The 24,773-nt window shown below is 39.8% G+C and overlaps 1 protein-coding gene across 4 annotated transcripts in view; it reads left to right on the top strand.

The window, feature by feature from the left end:
• Window positions 1-24,773, top strand: part of LOC126253107 (protein pigeon) — a 486,240-nt gene that overhangs the window by 201,823 nt on the left and 259,644 nt on the right. For 3 of the 4 annotated variants that reach the window (XM_049954213.1, XM_049954212.1, XM_049954214.1), the window contains exon 6: window positions 12,306-12,515. In XM_049954213.1, the coding sequence (XP_049810170.1) occupies window positions 12,306-12,515 (210 nt within the window). Of the gene's footprint in view, window positions 1-10,817; window positions 10,945-12,305; window positions 12,516-24,773 lie in introns of those variants that run through there. The other variant, XM_049954215.1, reaches the window with a different exon arrangement.

Raw genomic sequence — 24,773 nt, forward strand, 5'->3', positions numbered from 1 at the left:
TCATAGTGATGTTTATGAAGTTGCATTGTAGACTGCACCCAGCGTGGTAGTAGTAGTAGTAGTAGTAGTAGTAGCAGCAGCAGCTTTATTAATCTGTTGATCTCTTTTTACAAGGATATAGGACATGTCAAAGTATTTACGAGTTTAGATCAATTTAAAATAAGCTAATTTCTATACACATATATTTACAGACTTCTAGTTAGAGACAATCATTAGATTTACTCCTGGTATACGATACTTTATTTTACAAATAACTTATTAAATAATGTAATGGCACACTGTTCACTCATATCTCACTATCAGTCACTGCACCCACTATACACACATTGTTTCATAATACTTCACTCACTATCTCTCTCTCTCTCTCTCTCTCTCTCTCTCTCTCACACACACACACACACACACACACACACACACACACACACTGGTGATCTTTGGGCCATTTTCTGTACCACAACTTCCCATTTGCTGTCCTGAAAAACTGAGTCAGCATCCCTCCATAATGAGGTGAGGTGTTGAGCTCAGAAAGAGAAACAGGTGTTAGTATTGTGCTATGCATAGCTTGGGGGTAAGTAGTTCTAGAAAGGAAAAAAGAAGGGAAAAAAAACAAAAATTAAAGGTGTTATGTGGAATGTTGCATGTTTTATAATCATTATTATTATTATTATTTATCTGCACAACATTTTTTTTATCAAACTCCTACTCTGTTTTATCTAAGTAATCCTTCAATGTATAAAATGTATTGCATAACAGGTACTTTTTAGCTGCCTGTTTAAATAAGTGCAATTTCTTTAATCACTTTTGGTAATTTATTCTACAGTTTTATTCCTTGGTAGAAAATGCTGTTTTGAGTTTTATATTTATTTTTCCTAGGTAAATGTAAGTTGAGTCTCTCTTTTGTTGCTTGGTCATGGACAGAGCTGTTTGTGCAGTAATTACCAATGTTATTTTTGATGTGTACAACTGACTGGTAAATGTATTCACATGGAGCAGTTAAAATCCCCAGTGTTTTGAACAGATCTTTACAATGAGTTCAACTAGTATTTTTGGTTATTATTCTTATGGCTCTTTTCTGGAGTTTGAAAATTGTGTTCATATTTTGTGTGTTTGTTTCCCAAAAAATAATGTCATAACTAAGAATTGAGTGTATATACATACTTGTATGAATAATATGTAACTACAAGACACTGCATGTTACACATTGATGATAGGATTCCAAGGGCATAACATGCTGATAACATTCTGTTTCCAAGTACCTTTGTGTGTTCATACCACTTCAACTGAGAATCAATATTCATTCCTGGAAGTTTTACATTTGTTACACAGTCTGCCATCTACATTTAATTTAACATTGTTATTTTTCTTCTTCAAACTGAAATTCGTGGCATTGGTTTTCTTTACTTTCAATGTCACTTTATTGCTTATTGATCAATCATAAACTTCCTTGAGAGTTTCATTTGCTTTCTCGAGAGGAGTTCTCTTGTTTTCTTAGTGACTATAATATTGCTGTCATCAGCAAAGAGAATTTTTTTCACCATGAGTAACAGTACTGGGAAAGTCATTATGTATGTCAGGAACAGTACTGATCCTAATATGCTACCTTGGGGAACCCCTATGTTAATGTGTTGTGGTTCTGATAAGTGTTTTACTAAAAGTTTAGATCTATTTGAAGTATGTGTTATCTCTACTCTTGGTACCCTATCTGTTAGGTATGATCGAAACCAGTCATTAGCTACCCCTCTTATTCCTAATGCTTCTAATTTATTTAATAGAATCTTGTGGTTGACTGTATCAAATGCCTTAGAAAGATACAAAAATATGCCTGTGACACAGTCAGCTTTAGAGCATCAAGTATAACTTTTGTGAATTCTACTACGTGTGACTCCGTATTTTTGCCACTTCGGAAACCAAACTGTGATTCACTTAAAAGATTGTATTTATTCAGGTAATTGATTAATCTGTCTTTCATAATTGCTTCTATTATTTTTGAGAATGCTGACAGCAGGGAAATGGGCCGGTAAGTTTCTATGTCTTCTGCATTACCTTTCTTAAGCAAAGGTACAACTCTTGCCTGTTTAAACTGCTCTGGAAATGTTCCTGATGTGAAGGATTCATTTATTATATTTGTTAAGGGTCCCTGTATAATCCCTATGCATCGTTTCAGTACACACATTGCGGTTCTAGGTGCTACAATCTGGAACCACGCGACCGCTACGGTCGCAGGTTCGAATCCTGTTTCGGGCATGGATGTGTGTGATGTTCTTAGGTTAGTTAGGTTTAAGTAGCTCTAAGTTATAGGGGACTGATGACCTCAGAAGTTAAGTCCCATAGTGCTCAGAGCCGTATTATTAGTACACACATTGGTACTTCACCTATGCCTACTGACTTTTTATTTTTTGGTTTTTGAACTTCATTCTCTGTGGTTGGAAGCAACATCATTGTAGTTAGTGCAACAATATTTATGGGTGTTATATTTGTTTTGGGGAATTTTTGCTGTAACTTCTCTGCAATACTTGAAAAATGCTCATTTGCATAGTTTGCTAAGTGTTGTGGATCATTTATTACCGTATCCCCCTCCCTTAGCAGTATGTTATTCTGCATTTGTTTGACTCTCCCCGTTTCCTTTTTTATAACATCCCAGACTGCTTTGCTTTTATTCTCTGCATTATATATTATTTTGTCATTAAATGACATTTTTGCAGCAATCAGCACTTTCCTATAGATCTTTTTGTATCTATGATAGAAATTTAAGAATTCTGTGTATGGAAACTGTCCAGGATATTACACTATAAACACAGTTCTGTTTTGTTTTCATTTCTAATAGAAATTTGACAAGATGAATACCCTGGCAATGCCAGTTTTGTCTGTTAGTAGTAATATAAAATTATTTATATTAACTATCAGCCAATATATGTTATCATTAATGCCTGCTTTCTTCATCAAGTGTCTGCTAAAGATGTAACTAGTCAAATAACCCAGTGCACTGTACTAGATTTTGCTGTTTACAATGCAATATATTGACACACCTGATAGTTTCATGTGAATTATTCTGGTTGTCGTAACTGATAAGAACGCTGTGGCGGTGTCGTGTCAGGTGAAGGAACTTGTGGAACATTGCCAACTGTAGGTGAGATGCTCACTGATGGCAGTAGCAGGCTGATCTACCCAAAGCTACCGAATTTTCTTAATAAAAACTGATCTTGATGTTATAGTACAAAACCATTTTGTGTGTATTAATTAGCTATATTAACAACTGCTGCATTTAATGTCAAATAATTACCCCTGATACATTTTTGTGATAGGTTGCTTGTTGATAAACTTGGTAACCACTTATTTATTGGTATTGCCGAGCTCATATCACTCGTATTTTGTCATAAATTAAATGCAATTGGTGAAAATATACTTAGGATTCATGTTAAATAACAACACTATTTACCATTTGATGTGATAATGAAGCAACAAAATAATAGTTTAATGCTATACAGGTTCTAATATTATACATGTTTAATAATGCCACACCTTTTGCACGACCATTCATAATTAATTTTTCTCATTGTTATGTTTGGTTCCTCTTCTAAATAATTTGTAAATATTTTTCATGTATAGCAGTTGCTACTTGCAAGGCTGCCACTGTGTGATTTATTATCTTCTCCTTGATGTATTTCAACTGATACATAATTATGGTGTAACACTGCGTGTTTAGCCTTGGTTGACAGCAGTTGTAAATTCTTCCTGTTTGAAAGCAGGGTTGTCACTTGCAAGGGATCCCATCTTAAATTTTCTTGAAGTTTACCCTTGTGTGAGTCTGGCAATACCTCCACAAATACCAGAAAATCTTCACAGATTAAAACTCATACTAGGAAGTGAATACCCAAATGCTGAACAATGACTGGATTTATTATCTATAGAATAACTCATTAACAGTAATACATTAGACTTTACAATCATTTACATTTGTGTAGAGTTATTATGCAAATTGTCTCATATCCTGTACATTAAAGAAATGTTGATTATTGATGGGAAACCAAAACCATGGAACTTCACTAGGAGGAGCTCCATGGCATGGCGCATGGCATTGCAGACGCCAAGGAAATACTGGTGGTGATGCAAGTGCATAGAAGGAGACCTTGTATCACCACACAACCCCCAAAGACTACTTAAAATATAAAAATAGGAGCACCTAAAACCAGAATTGTGCTGCTATTTCAACTGATAAACACTAACTTCATTTTTGATTAATTACAGTTTGAACTGATCATGATTGCTCAGTTATAAAAGCCATTGAGAGTACTAATGCCACCCACCACTCACCACTCATTTATTTCATAAAAAGCTCTTGTACCCTCACAAAACACTATAATAATTTTAACAGAAAATAAGAATGAGTTAAGTTAAATGAAACATAAATGCAGACTTTTCCCAATGAGATGATAATTGATTACTTGTAATCGAGAATGATGATACCAGCAGATATAATCAAACAACTGACGTTACATGACGAATGGCAGTGTCCTCAATACAGTTTTAAAAATTTGGGGTCCCTCTAATCCTTGATACAGTTGCCGATTTACCTCTGAAGATGTCTTCCATAGCCAGAAACAAAATGTGTGGGAATTGTTTTATATATTGATGACAGCCTCTCAATCTAGAAGTTTTAACTGAAGTAAATCTCAGCCATGAAAGCCTGCCTTACATGATCGATGACTTCAAATCCAAAGGTTCTGTGTGTGATTCCAGACACACCTATGATTTTGAATTAAAATTTGATTAATAGTAATTTTATTCATTTGTTGTTCAGTTTACAAGGATTTTGGACATACCGTGGTATTATAGTGTAAGAAAAAGAAGTGGTCATTATATGATGGCATTTACATACATACGGGTCTAGTTTGACAAGGATGGGATAAGTAATTGGTTGTGACTCAGAACTCCGTATTGTCCTTGAATTTGGAACTACCACGAAAAGTGGGAGAAGTAGCAGTGACCAATGCCAACCAAGCACTTGCAAATGCTCTGAACTGGTTCACAGCAAATTATCTAGAAATAAACCTAAGTAAAACAAATTACATGCAGTTCCAATCCAGTTACATAAGCCCAGAAGAGATTAATATTGCACACGAGAGCCAACAGTTACAGAGTGTTCAGTGCACAAAGTTCCTAGGCATCCACGTAGATAACTGGCTCAACTGGGAATTCCACATACAGCAAACACTAAAAAAGCTTAGCTCAGCAACATTTGCCATCCGAATAATCTCCAAAATTGGAGACATCAACATATCAAAGTCCGCATATTTTGGCTACAAACAGTTAGGTATATTAACCACTCCCTCACAATATCTTCTCTCACTCATGGCTTTCACACTTCTCAATTCCTCTGAATATGAAACAAATGAGTCATACCATCATTATAACACAAGATGGAAAGGTGATATGCACTGTGAACGGAAAAATCTCTCTCTGGTACAAAAAGGGGTAAAGTACACAAGTACAAAAATCTTTAACGCACTCCTGAGTAATATAAAGTATCTAAAAGAAAATGAAGCGCTATCCAAAAAAAGCTAAAGGAATTCCTACTGGAAAAATGTTTCTACTCTTTAGATGAATTCTTCAGCAGAGATAAATAATTTTAGTAGTAATTCAGATTATTTTCTTTGTCATTGTATCTGTATTGTTTTTTATCACTATTGTATTTTTGTATTGTATTGTTTATTATCTCTATTATATTATTGTATTGTACCAGTTTTGAATCATTCATCTACCGTGTGTAATATAGCAGTATGTATTGTATTGTATGATATCTATATTGTATCTGCTTTGACTCATTCCACATCCATGCATAATCATTAGGTATCTCAAATAAATAAATAAATAAACAAAAAGGATGCAGAGGGCCATAGAAAGCACTGCACTGAAGACAAAAAAATCTTCTAAAGTACTGTATTGATGCCTACAACCTTTTTAAAAGTTCCAGTATACGAGTAAGCTAGTCACTGCATGGGTACTGAGTGGTAAAGATGTAGATATAAAAAAATTGACTGTAGATCAACCTAGGTGCATACATAAGATTTAGATCATTACCTAGGCTTATTCAAGAAACTAAAGAATATGGTGAACTCATGAAGTGGAATACCGAAAATTTAAAACTTAATGAAATAAAGCATAAATTCTCTGAATTAGAGGCCAGAATTCTGAGTACAGTTTTAAAGAGTAGTTCTGTAGATTAGCAGGATATAGTGAGAATAGAAATAATTAAGTCAGGGTATCTCACTTGGTTTCAGTAAAGTAGCAGACACACAAAAGCCATTAATGATGCATAAAATACTCCAGCTTGTTGACCAAAGAAGAAAATATGAAAATGCTAGGAGAAAGATAGGAAATTAGGTGTACAAGTTGTTTAGGAATGAAATAAATTTGCAAACAAACTTATCATAATGGGTTAGCAAGACATGTAAAAGATTGGTAATGAGATGTTTGTAGGATACAGTGAAATGGGGAATAAGAAGATTAAACATAACGTCATATAAGTAACATATAGAAGTGTTGAACTATGAGAAGCAGTTGAGAAACATCTGTTCAGTGTAGAGAAAAGAACAGGTGAGTGGGCATGTGCACACTGAATACATGTACATTGGCGAAAAGCTGTTAAAAGATATGATGGAGGAGATGCATAAGGAGTAAGTTAATATGGGAGTAACAAGAGGACCAATTATGTGATTAGAGTTTGACTGAGTACTGACTGATTGTGAGTCCAAACAAATCAATACGGGCAGGGTGTATATGCCTCAGGAGATTGGGGAAAACCCAGGAATTTTTTCATCTGGGAGAAGTCCAGGTAAAACCTGGGAAATTTTTAGAATTCTGGAAATTTACATTGTTTTAGTTTTCAGTTAAATTTTTGTAATTTTGACTGGTAAGAACTGACACTCTAACAAAGATTTTGCTTTAGTTCACTACTGCAGAATAATACTGCAGGGATAAAATATAACTGAGAGAATAACACCAAAATAAAACTTTAGTTGCAAATAAAATATGCCATTTAAAACAACAAAACACAGTGCACACACAAGTGCCTGTTGACAGCAAAATGTGCGAAGGCTTTAGTACCAGGACTATGCAATACTTCATAACAACAAACTGCTTTTGATGTGTATGACATCACAACTGTTTACATTTCTAACAGACCGCAGGAAAATATTGCAAATGTTGGTTTGAGAAGCGTTACTTCTAATGTAAATTTCCTTTTAAGCAAGATGAATTATGTTGTGTGAGAGAATGTGTGAAGAATTTCTTAAATCACAAAATGTTAGTCTCTTATTCAAAACTTAATATGGAGGACAAGCCACTTAAAAAAAAAAAAAAATTGGGCCCAGGAGACCAGCTATTTACGACATTATTTAAAATTTTACTTGTACATTAGTGTTTGATATGTCTTGAAGGCTAATACAGGCTAAAAAAGTCCAAGTCTCAATGTAAGTTGTTCGTATTTATTTTAGTTCTTCCACAGATCACAAATTATGCAATAACAATGAAAAGAAGTATAATTATCCTTAAAAATAAAATCCAAAGTGAGTTCTTGAGCAATTTAACAAGTAATTGGCTTTTCTATAGAACACGTATTCAGCCAAGGACCCATGAAATGTTTGGTGCACAGCAGTGAAATTTATAATCATGCTTGTCAGAAATATTCACCTGTTGTGATTTAAGCTGTGCTCTTAGGACCCTGCCTAACCGCACCCTCAGAAAGAAGACCAAAAATTTTTGAGGACCAGTATTATATGTGAAAGCTTAGCTTTTCTTGTAGCTATACTGTATGTGTATTAATTTAAACCATTAAGTTCTCCTATTTGTGTCTTCATGCTACTTAACAATAATGTTGCTATTGGTTGATTACATCATGTGTCCTATGCTCTGGATATCTGCTGGCATTGGCTGGTGAGATCACATGACATGAGCTAAGATTTGCTGATGAATGTGCACCACAATCTTGATTTCAGTGCTTTGGACGCTACTGTGCTGTATTTGGTGGCATTCCTGTTTATACTTTTGTGATATAAAAATACACAGTGTAAATGTTGTCATGCATCAATGATCTTTTCAAAAAGCATTGTTTTTTTGGTGGATTTCATTTCCTAAAGTGCCAGGATGTTCCATGTCAGTGTGTATAACCTTCACCATGCAAAGAATTGCTGTTTTACAGCTCGGAGGGAAAGTATATTGTCACTTAACAAGGAGAAAAATGTGCTTTCACCAGGGTATAATGTATGTTCACCTGGAAAAAAGAGTAGTTTTAACAGGGAAATCCAGGAAAAATCCAGTTTTTTGTTCTCCCCCCGCCCCCCTCAATCCACGTATATACCCTGAAAGGCACCAATGAAATATGTTTTGCTACAACCAAAATCTGCAGGATAAATACAAACTAGGAGGGTGTTTCAGCTGGCATAAAAAATCTATAATATTGATGAATTACCATTAGAGTTCCAGAAAAGCATTATCTTTTTATTAACAAAGATAAATGTGAAAATTATTGAATGATCAACCCATCTGATGATGCTTGTAAACTGTAAGAGTAATATACAGAAGACCATAAAGAAAAATTTGAAGAGATCGTGTATGAAGATTAATTGTTTCAGAAAAACAAAATGTGTCTGTAAATTAATTCAGGCTTTGTGCTTATCAAGGAAAGAAAAGATAAAATCAATAAGGAATCATTCCTAATGTTTTTAGATCAAAAGAAAGCTTTCAGCGATGTAAGGTGAAACAACATATTATCAGTTATAAAATGAGAGGTAGATTATAAAAAAGTGATAATCTACAAATATGAAAATGTGTAATGAAAGATGGATATCAAGAAACACAATTTTTTTTAAGAATGGTAAGAAACAGGATTTTTATATACACTCCTGGAAATGGAAAAAAGAACACATTGACACCGGTGTGTCAGACCCACCATACTTGCTCCGGACACTGCGAGAGGGCTGGACAAGCAATGATCACACGCACGGCACAGCGGACACACCAGGAACCGCGGTGTTGGCCGTCGAATGGCGCTAGCTGCGCAGCATTTGTGCACCGCCGCCGTCAGTGTCAGCTAGTTTGCCGTGGCATACGGAGCTCCATCGCAGTCTTTAACACTGGTAGCATGCCGCGACAGCATGGACGTGAACCGTATGTGCAGTTGACGGACTTTGAGCGAGGGCGTATAGTGGGCATGCGGGAGGCCGGGTGGACGTACCGCCGAATTGCTCAACACGTGGGGCGTGAGGTCTCCACAGTACATCGATGTTGTCGCCAGTGGTCGGCGGAAGGTGCACGTGCCCGTCGACCTGGGACCGGACCGCAGCGACGCACGGATGCACGCCAAGACCGTAGGTTCCTACGCAGTGCCGTAGGGGACCGCACCGCCACTTCCCAGCAAATTAGGGACACTGTTGCTCCTGGGGTATCGGCGAGGACCATTCGCAACCATCTCCATGAAGCTGGGCTATGGTCCCGCACACCGTTAGGCCGTCTTCCGCTCACGCCCCAACATCGTGCAGCCCGCCTCCAGTGGTGTCACGACAGGCGTGAATGGAGGGACGAATGGAGACATGTCGTCTTCAGCGATGAGAGTCGCTTCTGCCTTGGTGCCAATGATGCTCGTATGCGTGTTTGGCGCCGTGCAGGTGAGCGCCACAATCAGGACTGCATACGACCGAGGCACACAGGGCCAACACCCGGCATCATGGTGTGGGGAGCGATCTCCTACACTGGCCGTACACCACTGGTGATTGTCGAGGGGACACTGAATAGTGCACGGTACATCCAAACCGTCATCGAACCCATCGTTCTACCATTCCTAGACCGGCAAGGGAACTTGCTGTTCCAACAGGACAATGCACGTCCGCATGTATCCCGTGCCACCCAACGTGCTCTAGAAGGTGTAAGTCAACTACCCTGGCCAGCAAGATCTCCGGATCTGTCCCCCATTGAGCATGTTTGGGACTGGATGAAGCGTCGTCTCACGTGGTCTGCACGTCCAGCACGAACGCTGGTCCAACTGAGGCGCCAGGTGGAAATGGCATGGCAAGCCGTTCCACAGGACTACATCCAGCATCTCTACGATCGTCTCCATGGGAGAATAGCAGCCTGCATTGCTGCGAAAGGTGGATATACACTGTACTAGTGCCAACATTGTGCATGCTCTGTTGCCTGTGTCTATGTGCCTGTGGTTCTGTCAGTGTGATCATGTGATGTATCTGACCCCAGGAATGTGTCAATAAAGTTTCCCCTTCCTGGGAAAATGAATTCACGGTGTTCTTATTTCAATTTCCAGGAGTGTATTATCATTTTTATTTAACTTGTACACTGAAAAGCAGTGAGAAATGGGAAATAAAATCTCAGAAAAGCGGTAAAAATACTGGAGCAACAGACACATATACTAAGGTTTGCAAATGATGTAACCCTTCTGACAAGAGCTCCTGTATGATAGTCAGGGGAGTGGGGGGGGGGGGGGAGGAGGTAGACCGATGGGAATGGAGTTTTTTTAATATAAGTTGCCCAGTGTGTGACATCAGCTGAAAAGACTGGCAACTTGGTGGCCGATCTTGCTCATGTGGGAATTCCCAGCTATCAGTGCCATAGAATCATTTCATTTCATTTTGGAAGACAAATGGCGAGTTGTAGATAGCTGTAAAAAAGGTCCAGTTCAGACCCTGTTGTCCTTTTACTAAAATACTAGGCCACAGTAGTCATACTTTTTAAAAAAGAATACACATTATAGGAAGAAAAACACTTGATTACACTATATTTGTTTTTCTTTCCCTGACAGCTTGGGGAGTGCCCTTTGCCATCTGGGCAAAAGAAGTCACTTAGAAGACCTGCTGAAAGGATTGATCTGCATATTCATGTAGAATAAGAGCTAAGAATAAAAAAGCTAAGAAAAAGATGGTGCTGAGTAGTGGTAAGGTAAACTGTCATTTGCTTAATTTTAAAATTGGTCATAACACACTAGTCCAACAAGTGAAAGAACTCTCCCACCTAGGCAGTAAGATTAAACAGTGTGGCTGAAGCAACGGAGATATCAGAAATAGACTGGTGTAGTGGAAAAACCTTTCTTTCATAAAAGAACACTAGTGATAGCAAATGTTGATGTGGAATGGGCTAAATAATTTTCCAATGTGTGTATCTGAAGCACAGAATTGAATTTAGCTGAAATATTGTTCTTGGAAAATTCAGAGAAGAAGAAACTGGAAATGGGCTGCTATTGAAAAATGTTGAAAATTAAGTGGACAGGTGAACTAAATGAAGAGCTACTAAAATGGAATGAGTCTGTGGGAAACCCTTACCAGAAGAAGGGCCAGTTATTGGAAATAAACTTGGTGCTGGAAGGATCAGTGCAGAGTAACAAATTATCGAGGTGGACAAAGACTAGGATATACGATATAAATTACAGGGCATGTAGCGCATAACCCTCACATACAGAAGAAGACAGTTATAACAATATAGAATGCCAAGTCATGGGGGACAGCATCAGAACAGTCCATATTTTTGTTTCTACAGACAAGATCATTAAAAGGAACAAGTAATTAATGTAACTGAGAGAAAAATGTGGAGAAACTACAGGTGCATATAAAGTTGAAGAACAACTTGTGAGATCACAGGAACGTAAATTATACTCAAAGTATCTAAGTACAGAGATAGATGAATTGGTTAGTGAAGTAACATCTCTGTATGCTTTGATAGTGAGGCAATTGACAAATTCTTCAATCTTTTTAACTACAGCCTCCTATTTATCGCTTGCACCTGTGCCAGCAGCCATAAAGAGGGCTCAAGTATTGGTATCTGATTGCAGATCACAATACTTGCCATCAGCCCCTCAACACTATAAAGCTAGTGCATAAATCAGCCACCACCATGTGCCACTGTTGTATGTGGTATTTCTGACTTGCTTACATGAAGCCTCGAGATAAAAGTACTGAACTGGTGAAACGAAAAAATACTTTCTCTAAAGCAGTATTTGACACACCTGATGGATCTGTTGTGTTACCCATCCTCACAAGTGTCACATTATGTAGAGACAGTGTTAACAGCAATATGAGAGGAAAAGTATGCAGAGAGAGAGAGAGAGAGAGAGGGGGGGGGGGGGGGGGGATGCACTAGCTTCCTTACTGACTAAATTAAAATAATTTGTTTGTATGTCATATAACTAATATCAGGAAGTGCATATTTATATATAATTTCATTGAAAAACTTCACTATTAAATATTGTAATCCTCCTTCATGTTTCAACTTCTTTTACATTCTGTTATGATCATATTTTTTCACAGACATTAAATGGAGATCCACCTTATGAGTCTATAGTAAAAACATTCTGTTGGGCTCAGTGGGACTGTGTACACCAGTCACTTTATTACATTCACTACCGAAAACCACAAATCAGTGTAGAAGGGGAAGAAAAAGAAGAAAATCAAGAGGAAGAGATGTCGCCCACTCTGTCATGCTTGCAGTTCCATGATGAAATGCCACATGAGACTGTGGTAAGTGTTTCAGTAAAAATAGAAGTGTGGATAAGAGGAATTACTGAAACGTGGCTAACTGTCAGTACTTTTGTGCTCACTGCCTTATAGTAATGTACCAAGCTCAAAACAATTTTTTAAAATTTAATAATGAACTAGTTTTCAGTGCCTGCTCACAGACTACTGAAAGATTGTTCCGCACACCATTGTTTTTGCAAGGAGAGAGAGTTATCAACAGTTTCATGCTGTTAATGCTAATTCTTGCCCTTTTCCCTCTCCATTTCCTATTCTTCCCTTTTGCACTTTCTGTTGCCTTTCCTGATCTAATTGAAAGGTTATTGACTTGTTTATTTTGTACAATGTCTTCATTGCATTTCATTTGATGAATGAAAATGCTGGCAAAATTTTGTATAAACAAGCTGACATTTCCTATATTTAAATTACTATTGTTGTACATTTTTTTTCAAATGCGTACAGATGTTGAACAGACTGCAGTTTACATTTTTCATTGTTCTTGACAACACACACACACACACACATACATACACTTTTATGCAAACACAACTCTCACACACATGACCACCATGGAAGGGGGAGGAATAGCTGGGTAGTGGCGGGAGATGTAAAGTGCTGCTGTGGGAGCATAAAGGGTCGAGGTGGAGAGAGGGTAGAGGAGTTAGGTGCAGTCGGGAGGGTAGAAGGAGAAGGATGGTGAGGAGGGGGGGGGGGACGGGTAGAGGGATGGAAGAGAAGTAAAAAGACAGAGTGTGCATTGGTGGAATAAAGAGCTGTACAGTGCTGGAATGCGAATAGGGAAGGGGCGAGATGGGTAAGGACAATGACTAACGAAGGTTGAGGCCAGAAGGGTTATGAGAATGTAAGATGTACTGCTAGAGACAGTTCCCTCAGCACAATTCAGAAAATCTGGTGTTGGTGGGAAGGATGCAGATGCACAGGCTGTGAAGCAGTCATTGAAATGAAGAACATTGTGTTGGGTGGCATGCTTAGCAACGAGATGGTCCAGCTGATTCCTGGCCACAATTTGTTGCTGGCCATTCATGTGGACAGATAGTGTTGTGACTCGCCGATCATTCAAAGCGCCGCCGTGCAATTACGCGCGTCCTCTACGTACGGCGCTGTATGCCAGGCATGCAGCAGCTGCGCCACCTAAGCGGCCAGCCGAGCAGCGGCCGCTAGACTGGGACTCAGTGCTCATTCGAATGCTAACATGTACACATGTCTTGCTTGTCAACTTACTCTGTGACTTATATGTGTTGTGTCGTTCCGAAATATATTTGTTAAACTTGACGTTATAACAATTTGCGACGAGGTAGTGGATTTTTCCTTTTTACCGTTGACCCACAGGGTTCCATGGCTACTGTCGAGCAACTATTGCAAAATATCTTTGAACAGCAATCGCTTCTAACAGCGGCGATTCGCGATTTTGGCGCGGCGTCAAATGTGGGGTGTTTCTCGTCGTTGGCTGTACCTCCTTTTCCTCCTTATGACGAGACGGCGGAAGACTGGTCTGATTATGAAAAACATCTTCAACAGCATTTCTTGGCATTCCATGTCACGGACGAACAACCATGTAAGTCTCTGTTCCTTTCCTGGATTTCACCTCAAATGTATCGGAAGTTGTCGCAATTGGCTCCTTTCAAGGATCCTGCATCTTTGTCCTTTGCTGAAATGTGCTCACTTCTGTCCGTCTATTTTCAAAAGCAAACGCATGTGGTAGCCTCTCGTGTTGCCTTTTATCGTTGTCAAAAACAGCCACATCAATCCCATCGCACTTGGGCTGCTGAACTTCACGGCCTCAGTCGAAAGTGTCAATTTGTTACTGACGTTCACAAAGAATCCTATGCCGATTCCATGGTACGGGATGCTATTATCCAGTTGGCGAATCCAACTCTAGATGAAGTTCTCTCCATTGCGCAGTCTTTTGAAATTTATCGTGCCGCTGGGGCGCAAATAGAGGCGTGGGGTGATGTCGGAGAAATACAACCTCTGTGCGCTGTTGACGACGCATGCAGCCTCGGCCTAACCGTAAACAACCCGCTAAGAAACTGCACCAAAACCCCCGGCGACTTCCTTCATGTCCGCGGTGTTTTACAAAACATTCACGCAAGGATTGCCCCCAACGTTGGGCTGTGTGTCACAATTGCAAAAAGAAAGGTCATGTGTCTTCCGTTTGCAAATCCGACCGCATACATGATGTTCATGAACATGACGCTGATTCTGATTCTGTGTTGCACTTCTTCCCTTTCAGGGAAGTTATTCCTCACAGTCCAAATCCTTGGTCGAGATGTTCGCATGCAGGTGCATACCAGTTCTGCTGCCACTATAATTAATTCTCAAGGCATATCTTCAGTTTGGTTCCCCACTCCTGTCACCTGTCACTCAGAAATTACGGACGTACAATAAACAGAAGATTTCTCTCTTAGGACAGTTTAATGCTGAGGCATCTTACAAATCCGTCATTCGCACTGTTCCCATATTTGTGGTCGACGAGAGCAACGCAGAAAATCTCTTTGGTTTCGACGTCTTTTGCATTTTTGGGTTCTCCATAGATGACTCTGTCAATATTGTCTCTGATGCTATTCCTTATGCTCAACTGGATTCCTTGTCGACGAAATTGTCGTCCCTTTTTTTCTCCTGGGTTAGGCCGTGCAAACGACTTTGAAGCTCATATCACGCTCAAACCCACTGCTCGGCCTAAGATTTTTTGGGCTCAGCTCATTCCTGTGGCCCTTCGTGATTGGGTAAAACGGGAGTTGGATCGTCTCACTACTTCAGGGGTCTTGCTTCCTGTCACTTCCAGTGAGTGGTCCTCTCCTATCATCGTCGTTGCTAAGCCAAATGGTGATATTCGTCTCTGTGGCGATTTCAAAGCCACTGTAAATACTCAATGCCTTATCGACACTTACCCTTTGCCCTGTCCTGAAGAACTGTTCAGTAAACTTGCTGGAGGCCAGTATTTTTCTAAAATTGACCTGTCAGAAGCTTATTATCAACTTCCTCTTGACGCTGCTTCCTGGCAGTTTCTGGTCCTTAACAAGCCTTTTGGCCTCTATCAATACCAACGCTTGCCATTCGCGGTTCCTCTGCTCTCTTTCAGCAAATCTTGGAACAATTATTACTCCCTGTCCCTGGGTGTATCAATTCCATGGACGACATAGTCGTCACTGGCTCCACCACTGAAGAACATCTTCAAAATCTCTGCACACTTTTTCATGTCTTACAGACTGCCGGTCTTAAGTGTAATCTTCAGAAAACACAATTTTTTCAGGCATCTATCACGTACTTGGGGTTTTAACTCTCTCGGGGTGGTATTCGTCCGCTTCATCAAACTGTCGCTGCGATCGATGCCCTTCCTCGCCCTACATCTGTTACAGAACTGCAGGCCTTCATGGGGAAAATAGCATACTATCACAAGTTTTTACTGTCTGTGGCTTCGGTGGCTCAGCCGTTGCATCGCCTGTTGCATAAAAACGTGCCTTTTCACTGGTCCGCGTCATGCGATGTGGCTTTCCAGAAATTGAAGACTATGCTGAAACAGGCCGCGTACCTGGCTATTTATCGACCTGGCCAACATCTTGTTCTTGCCACAGACGCCTCTCAATATGGGGTCGGTGCAGTCCTTGCGCATCGTTTTTCTGACGGTTCAGAACAACCCATTGCTTATGCCTCCAAAACACTCACGGATGCCCAACAAAAGTAATCTCAAATTGAAAAAGAAGCTTTGGCCATTATTTATGCTCTTCATAAGTTTGGTGTTTTTCTCTATGGCTCAAAATTTCATCTTGTTACGGATCACAAACCACTTGTTTCCTTGTTTCATCCATCAACGTCACTTCCCGACAAGGCTGCACACCGCCTCCAGCGTTGGGCTCTTTACTTGTCTCGTTTCAATTATGAGATTCATTTCTGGCCAATGGCTCAACATGCAAATGCTGATGCTCTGTCTCGCCTTCCCATGGGTCCTGATCAGGCATTCGATAGGGACGAACTTTTGTGTTTCCACCTGGATGTTGCCGAGCAGCGGGTTGTGGACGGGTTCCCCATCACTGGGGACAGGCTGGCGGCTGCTACGGGTTCTGACCCTACCCTCACCCGGGTTTTACGCTGTATTCAGAAGGGTTGGCCAGATCGCCCGTCCGCTAAGACTTCTGATCCGTTGCGGAACTACTACACTTTGCGCTACCAGCTCACGGGTAGGGATGGTGTTATTCTCCATTCCACTGACAATGCTTCGCCGCGTGTTGTGGTACCTGCATCTTTGCGTGCTTCGGTCTTGCGCCTCCTTCACCAAGGGCACTGGGGTGTGTCTCGCACAAAATCTGTGGCACGCCTTCATGTGTACTGGCCTGGCATCGACTCTGAAATAGCACACATGGTCGCTGCCTGCGGCCCTTGTGCGTCACAGGCCGCTGCCCCGAAGTCATCTTTGTCACCGTGGCCTTCGCCTGAGAAGCCCTGGGAGCGCATTCATGGTGACTTTGCGGGACCCTTTTTAATTGGCTCCTCGTAATTGACGCCTACTCTAACTTTCCTTTCATTGTCCGTTGCACGTTGCCTACCACCGCGGCAACCACCAGTGTTCTCGCCCGCATTTTGTCTTTGGAAGGCCTCCCCTCTACTCTTGTTACTGATAATGGTCCGCAATTTGCCTCTTGCGAATTTGCAGATTTTTGTGCTTGTCATGGCGTTATGCATGTCACGGTCCCGCCGTTCCATCCACAATCCAACGGTGAGGCTGAACGACTGGTCCGCACATTTAAGGCTCAGATGCAGAAACTTCTGACTTCTTCTGCTGCTGATGATGCGCTTCTTCAGTTCTGGCGTCTTACCGTTTCACCCCCATGGGTGACCACAGTCCGGCTGAGCTCTTACATGGCCGACAGCCCCGCACACTACTTCATCTTCTGCGGCCTCCCACTTCACGGCCGCGGGTGCCTTCCCTTGGCCGGTCAGACACGGGTGTTGCAGTGCGTCATTCGGACCAGCTTCGGCCTCGTGTGCCAGCAACGCCTGTTCCGAATGCTGCTACACCACTTTTGGCCCTACCTGACGCTCGGGATCTTGGCATCTCTCGATAGTCACAACGCAGCCCTCTCACCGTCATCACGATGCCAGCATAAGAACGGACACCACCAGGAGACGTGCCCATGCAGGAACCGGATGACCATCCTCTGTCAGAGCAAATCTACTCGCCTCCTCCTCCAACAGACGCCGACACATCGCCCATGTCTCCTGTCATATTAACTGGACTTGCCGCAACGGGCAGATTGGTGCAGGGGGCCTCAGCAGATTCGACCCCTACGTCTCCTGTCATCTTGACCCGTTATCATCGGGGACATTTCTGTCCGTATGGGAAGCCGCCTCCTTGAGACTTTACGGTGAGTCAAACAACGCCTATGGACGTTAGCCATCTCCAGGACACCTCCATCAAGACCAGTGCAACAATTTCAAAGGGGGGAAAAGTGTTGTGACTTGCCGATCATTCAAAGCGCCGCCGCACTATTACGCGTGTCCTCTACATGCGGTGCTGTCTGCCAGCCACGCAGCAGCTGCGCCACCTAAGCGGCCAGCCAAGCAGCGGCCGCTAGACTGGGACTCAGTGCTCATTCGAATGCTAACGTGTACACATGTCTTGCTTGTCAACTTACTCTGTGACTTATATGTGTTGTGTCGTTCTGAAATATATTTGTTAAACTTCACGTTATAACAGATAGCTTGTTGGTTGTCATGCTCACGTAGAATGCAGCACAGTGGTTGCATCTTAGCTTGTAGATCACATGACTGATCTCACAGGTAGCCCTTTATTTGATGGAATAGGTGATGCTTGTGACCAGACTGGAGTAATTGATGGTGGGAGTATGTACGGGACAAGTCTTATATCTCGGACTGTTACGGAGATATGAGCCATGAGGCAAGGGGTTTTGAGCAGGGGTTTTGTAGGGATGGATGAGAATATTGTGTATATTCGAAGGGCAGTGGAATACTAGTGTGAGGGTGGGTGGGGGGGGTGGGGGGGGGTGGGGAAGGATAGTGAGTAGGATTTTCCTCATTTCAGGGCATTACGAGAGATTGTTGAAACCCTGAACTGTGCAGGTGGAAACTCTCCGTGCATTATATATAATATGTTTCCGTAACCCTCCTGGCCTCAACCTTCGTTAGTCATTGTCTTTACCCATCCAGACCCTTCCCTGTTCCAATTCCAGCACTATGCAGGCCTCTGTTCCACCAATGCACCCTTGGTCTTTTTTCTTTTCTCCCTTTTGGTTACCACCCCTTCCTCACCCTCCGTCTAACCTCCCGACTACACCTAGCTGCCCTACCCTCTCTCCACCTCGTCCCTCTATGCTCTCACAAGCAGCACTTTCCATCCGCCACTGCTACCCTGCTATCCTTACCCCTCCCAACCCAGCCTCCTCTTTACCCACACCACCTGGTTGCCTCTCACATCATGCACTGCTGCTCACAGTCTGGCTACAGCAGCCAGAGACTATGGCCATGTGTGTGTGAGTTTCATTTGCATGAAAGTGAGTGAGTGAGTGTGTGTGTGTGTGTGTGTGTGTGTGTGTGTGTGTGTGTGTGTGCGTGCGTGCGTGCGTGCGCGCGCGTGTTGTATATTTTCAACGAAGGCCTTGTTGGCCAAAGAGTCTTTTTGTTGTGCCTATCTGCAACTCAGCATCTCCATTATATGGTGAATAGCATCTATCCTTTTCATAATATTGTACATTCCACCCTGGATTTTCCATTGTTATCCTTTTCATAATGTTGTTGTCATTCCATTCTGGATTTTCCATTGTTTAAATGTAACTGGAAATAGAAATAAATCGAATCATAAATAATATGAGTTTACAGTATTAAAAATTACTAATAAAAGTAAACTGTACTACAAGGTAATCATTTTAGGTGTTAAACTAATAGTTTGTAAAATATCTGTAGGAAGTAGTGGATAGACAGGATAGAATTTGTAAGAAGAAAGAAAAATTGTGCACCCTGAATGCATCCTTCAAGTTAATGAAGCTGCAAACAAACTAAAATAGAAAGAATCAAATGGAATGTGACAAATCTAATAATAAAGAAATTGGACCATATCACTCCCAAAGCAATGAAAAACCTAACTTACAACAGTAAATTATGGAGTAATAGTAGAAGCTGCCTAGAAAGAACTTGCAATGTCATAGGCCTATTTGGATACTTATATCTAGTTTTTTTTCTTTTTTTTTAACTGAAATAAACATGTGTCAGTATTTGGTTTATTTGATTCGATTTTTTATTGGTCCATATTTATCATACAGCACAAATTGTACAATTGATATTGGACAGGTCAAAGATAAGTTACAATAATACATAGTATTAGCAAAATAGCAGGCAAATTAAAAATAGGTACCTATTACAATTAACTTTGTTATGTATTCAGAAATTCTCTGACAGAATAGAAATAGTGCTTTATTAGAAATGCCTTTAGTTCAGCTTTAAATATAGGATGAGTAGCATTTTTTATTTCCTCTGGTGTCTTATTGTGTAGTATTACACCAATGTTAATTATGCTCCTCTGATAGGTGGTGGTTCTGTGATATTTTTGATCTTTATTTGATTTCCCTCCAGTAGTATAGTGGTGTACATTTTGGTTCTGTAGCAGTTTGCCTGTTTTCAGGAGGTAGTCCCTAGTGAACAAGATAGTTTCATAAATGAATAAACTTGGAACATTTAGAACATCAAGCTCAGTAAAATGGGATTTAAAGGACTCCATCTTTTTAAGGCCATGAATTATTCTTAGAGCTCTTTTTTTGCATTCTGAAAACCTTGACACTGTCAGTTGAGTATCCCCAGAAAACGATCCCATATCCGGCTAGTGAGTGGAACTGTGCATAGTATGCCTGCAGTACTGTTGTTTTGCTTGTTGTAGCCTTTAAAATTCTTAGGCCATAGCACACAGATGATAGTTTTCTACACAAGTTATTTATATGTGTGTCCCACTTTAAGTCTTGCTGAACACATAGACCCAAAAATTTTGTGACTCTTACATTTTCTAGGGGATAAGTTTTTAATTGTGCTTGAATAGACATTTGATTAGTTGGAGGAATTAAATGAAAATCGACACACACAGTTTTTCAGTATTTATAATTAGTTTGTTTTTGTGAACCACTCGGAAAGTCTTTTCATAGAACATTCTGCTGTGGACTGCAAAGTTTCTGGACTGGATCCAGTGAGCAATATGCTGGTGTCATCAGCAAACAGGTTAGTTTTTGTGGGAGTCATATATTCAACTAAGTCATCCACATAAATCAAAAAGAGTAGTGGACCTAAGATTGAGCTCTATGGTACACAATATTCTATTGGTAATTCAGTAGAAAGAAAGGAGTTGTTTCTTGTTTTATTCATTTTGTTGAATTCATACTGAAGTGATATTTTCTGCCTGCGGTTTTTATGTATGAACACAACCAGCTATGTGCTACACCTCTTATTCCTCGTCTTTCTAATTTTTCGAGCAGAATGTTATGGTCCAGGATGTCAGAGGCTTTTGATGGATCTAGAAAAATACCTGCAGCTAATTTATATTGATCAATGGATTTTAAAATGCAGTCTAAGAATTCGAAAATTGCTGTCTGTGTAGATTTAGACGTTCTAAAACCATGTTGTTGTACTGTAAGAAGTGCATATTTATTTATGAACATAAAAAGCCTGTCATAGAAGAGTTTTTCTAGAATTTTTCAGAAAGAACTTAACTGTGACATGGGTCAGTAGTTTGATATTTTTTCAGAAGAACCTTTTTTTAGCAGTGGTGAAACTTTTGCTATTTTAAAAATATCAGGAAATACACCAGTTTTTAAAGAGAGGTTGAAAATTTTTGCTAAGGGGTTTGCTATGTGGTGAGCACATGCTTTTAATATGAAATCAGGTACATCATCAGGACCAGTTGACATTTTATTGTTTAATGATTTAATTTTACTTATTATTTCATTGGGGTTTGTTTCATAAACATACATAGAAGCAGTCGAGGTCACTGACTTGCTGGAGAAACTTGGAACTAGTCCTTGACAGTGTACTTGAATTAGGTCTTCAGCTAGTGAAGTGAAGTATTCATTGAATTTTTCAACAACTGAATTTGGGTCTGTGACTTTTGAGCCTTCTAGTGTTAATGATACATTCTTTTACTTTGGCACTGAACTACAAGTTTCTTTTTATATAACTCTCCCCATGAATCTCATTTTGTTAGATGAGTTTCTTATGAAATTGTCATTCCACATAATTTTTGCCTCTTTGACTACTCTACTATAGATTCTTCTGTAGGCTTTTGAATAATCTGCAAATTCTTGGGTTACTCTATATTTCTTACAACAGTACTGCAGAAATCTGTTGCTCTCACTGGAAATTTTTATGCCTTTAGTTACCCATTGCTTATTATTGTTAGGTTTTAGTGTTTTTACTACTTTTGGAAATGCTACATTAAAATAGTGAAGAACGATGCTCTGAAAACTCATGTACATGCTATCAACATTGTACTGAGTGGCGATGCTTTCCCAGTTTTCCTTCACCAGTAAGAGATTAAAAATTCTGATCTTATCTTCAGAAAAGGTTCTTTTTTTAACTACTTCTTTGGAACTGCTACTACTTGTTGGCATTTCTATACACAGCAGCTGTGCCTAATGATCACTATAACCCATGCTCAGCACTCTGCTTGTGAATCGGTAATTTGTTTCTGAGATGACTATTTTGTCAATAATGGAATTTGTGCATTCTGTTAATCTTGCTGGGCAGTGTATTGTGGGGATCATATTGAATGTGTTGGTCATATTTATCAAAGCATCTCTGGTGCTGCTGTCTTTTGAAAAATCAATATTGAAATTCCCACAAAGCACTGTCTTCATATTTAGTGTACTGATCCTGTTCAGAAGAACCTCTAGTGTATTCATGAACTGGCAGGTTTCCTCTTGGTGCTCTATATATGTTAATAACTGTGAAATTAAGCTCTGGCAGTTAAGTAATGGAAAGTTCAAAGTCTTTTTCCAGTGAGTCAATATAACTTTTACTGACATCACAGAACTTTACTTGTTCTTTCACAAAGATAGCAGAGCCACCATGTTTGGAAAACTCTCAGCTGAAATGACTTGCTAATCTATTTCCTGAAATTGAGGTTAATTTTACTTCGTCATTTTGTAGCCTATGTTCAGTAATGCAAATTATGTCTACATTTAGTGCATACTGGAGTAGTACTTCCAGCATGGAAATTTTATTTGTGAGTGACTGAATGTTATGGTGTAGCATAGCAAAATCTGGGTATTTAGTAACTTTAGTTGAAACGGTTTCTGATTCTTTATCTAATGGCATTTGTAATACAGCACATACCCTAAATTTTTTTCGGTATCTTTCTTGTGTGTGGCTTCTGTTTTCTGGTGGCAATCAGCAGGTGAGTTAACTTCTGGATCTTGTATAAGTTTTGCTTCATCCACATCTGTTCTCTTTGGTTTAAACCATTTCATAATTTTCGTTTGGCTAACGACTTGATTGTTTGTTTCTCACCTAATTGGTTTAAACCACTTGGTAATTTGCATTTGGCTGATGGCACAGCTTGTAACTCGTCTAAAGCACTTCTTAATCTCCGTTTGTTTGTCACTTATACTTTCTTCTTCGAAATGCGAGTGCATATTTTTTCGGCTAGTAACTTCTTTCCTGGCATATTTAAATGAAGTCCATGGACTGTACGAAACCTTCGCTTCAATCTGTTTATACCTACAATATCGACATTCTTAAAGTTCGTGCATATATCAGTGATACACTCGTTTGCAACATTAATTTTGTGGTTCACACATGACCAGGGTGGTAAATCATGACAATGTGGTATGTTCACAATGAGTACATTTGTGTGGGTTAAATTATGTAAACATTTCCTCATTTCTGTTATAAACTTGTATGTCTCATTTCTATAGACGTTGTTTGATCCTCCTATTAACACGGCGAAATCGTCTTTATTCAAACTAGCCACGTCAGTTGATGTTGTTAGGTCCATTATTTCACTCAGTGGAGCCCCTGGCTTTATGAAACCAGATGCCTTGAAACTACATGTTCTCATCAACATTGCAGAAATGTCATGGCTGTGACTATCACCTAACGCACAAATTGTTTTGTGTTTCACACTTTTTGTAACTGAAGGATTTAAGGTACTTTTTCTCACCTGACTAGTGTTGTTTCTTTGCAGCATGTATTCTAAATGTTCTTCAGTTAGCAGTTTCGCTGCAGATACATTTTTTAACGTAGTTTCCTTTGTTGCATTGAAGTCTGTGGTAGTGTAGGTGTGCGCACTTATTTTTGGAGTTTTTAGAATATCTCCTGACGCAGTATTTTCCCTGTTTGACCTAATTACAACCAGCTATGGTTCGCCTACTTTTTTTTCCAACTTTTCTACACTTTCTGATGTGTTCACTGAGTCCACGGCAGAAAGCACTTCAAAAGAGTTTTTTTGCATTAAATTTTGGCTGTCTTTCAGATCTTTTACCTTCTGAGTACAACTTCCTTCAGTAATTATCTTCCATTTTCCCAAGACCGAGTCTTCTTTCTTCATTAGCATCTCACGTTTTCCAGATTGTAGTTTACTTATTTCCACCTTTTGAGTATTGATTGTAAACTGTAGACTGGATATACATTCGTTCAGCTTCAGTATTTCATTCTTACAACTTGCACACATTTTCCTTTACTACCAAAATTTACGTTTTTTTGTGGAGACACATATACACTTTCAACTTGGCCGCCATCTTGTGGGGTCACATTAAAGAATAGCCAGAAGGCCTACACACGTTATCATGAACACAAAAGCAGCCATGATATGTTTGTCAAATAAAGAATGTGACTGTAAAGTGAGTCTCATTCTTTGCAGTGCGGTAGAATAAAGTTATTGCAAAATCATTCAGTGACCATTAACTCTGCTCTGACCTCCTGCTCTCCTTGATTGCTGTTGCTTGATTACCCTTGAAATCAGTGTCTCCTGTATTTTCTTTAGTTAATTGTATTACTATTATTATTATTATTATTATTATTTCAAGTAATTAAAACCAACAACATTAAGTTAAGCATCACCCTCAGTCCTAGTAAAGGATCATTTTTTATAACTATTCATTAACACTTTAGCTAACTTAATTCACTACCCCATTCAAAATATCCCAGTTCCTGACTATTGCCACAAGCTGTGCTGCATTCAGTGTGTCATAGCTGTTAGCGCCATTGGCTGGTGTGCTGCAGGTCATTGGTTCAAACTTGATCACCATAAAT

Source organism: Schistocerca nitens, chromosome 4, assembly GCF_023898315.1.
Source record: "Schistocerca nitens isolate TAMUIC-IGC-003100 chromosome 4, iqSchNite1.1, whole genome shotgun sequence".
In the NCBI taxonomy this organism is placed as follows: Eukaryota; Metazoa; Arthropoda; class Insecta; order Orthoptera; family Acrididae; genus Schistocerca; species Schistocerca nitens.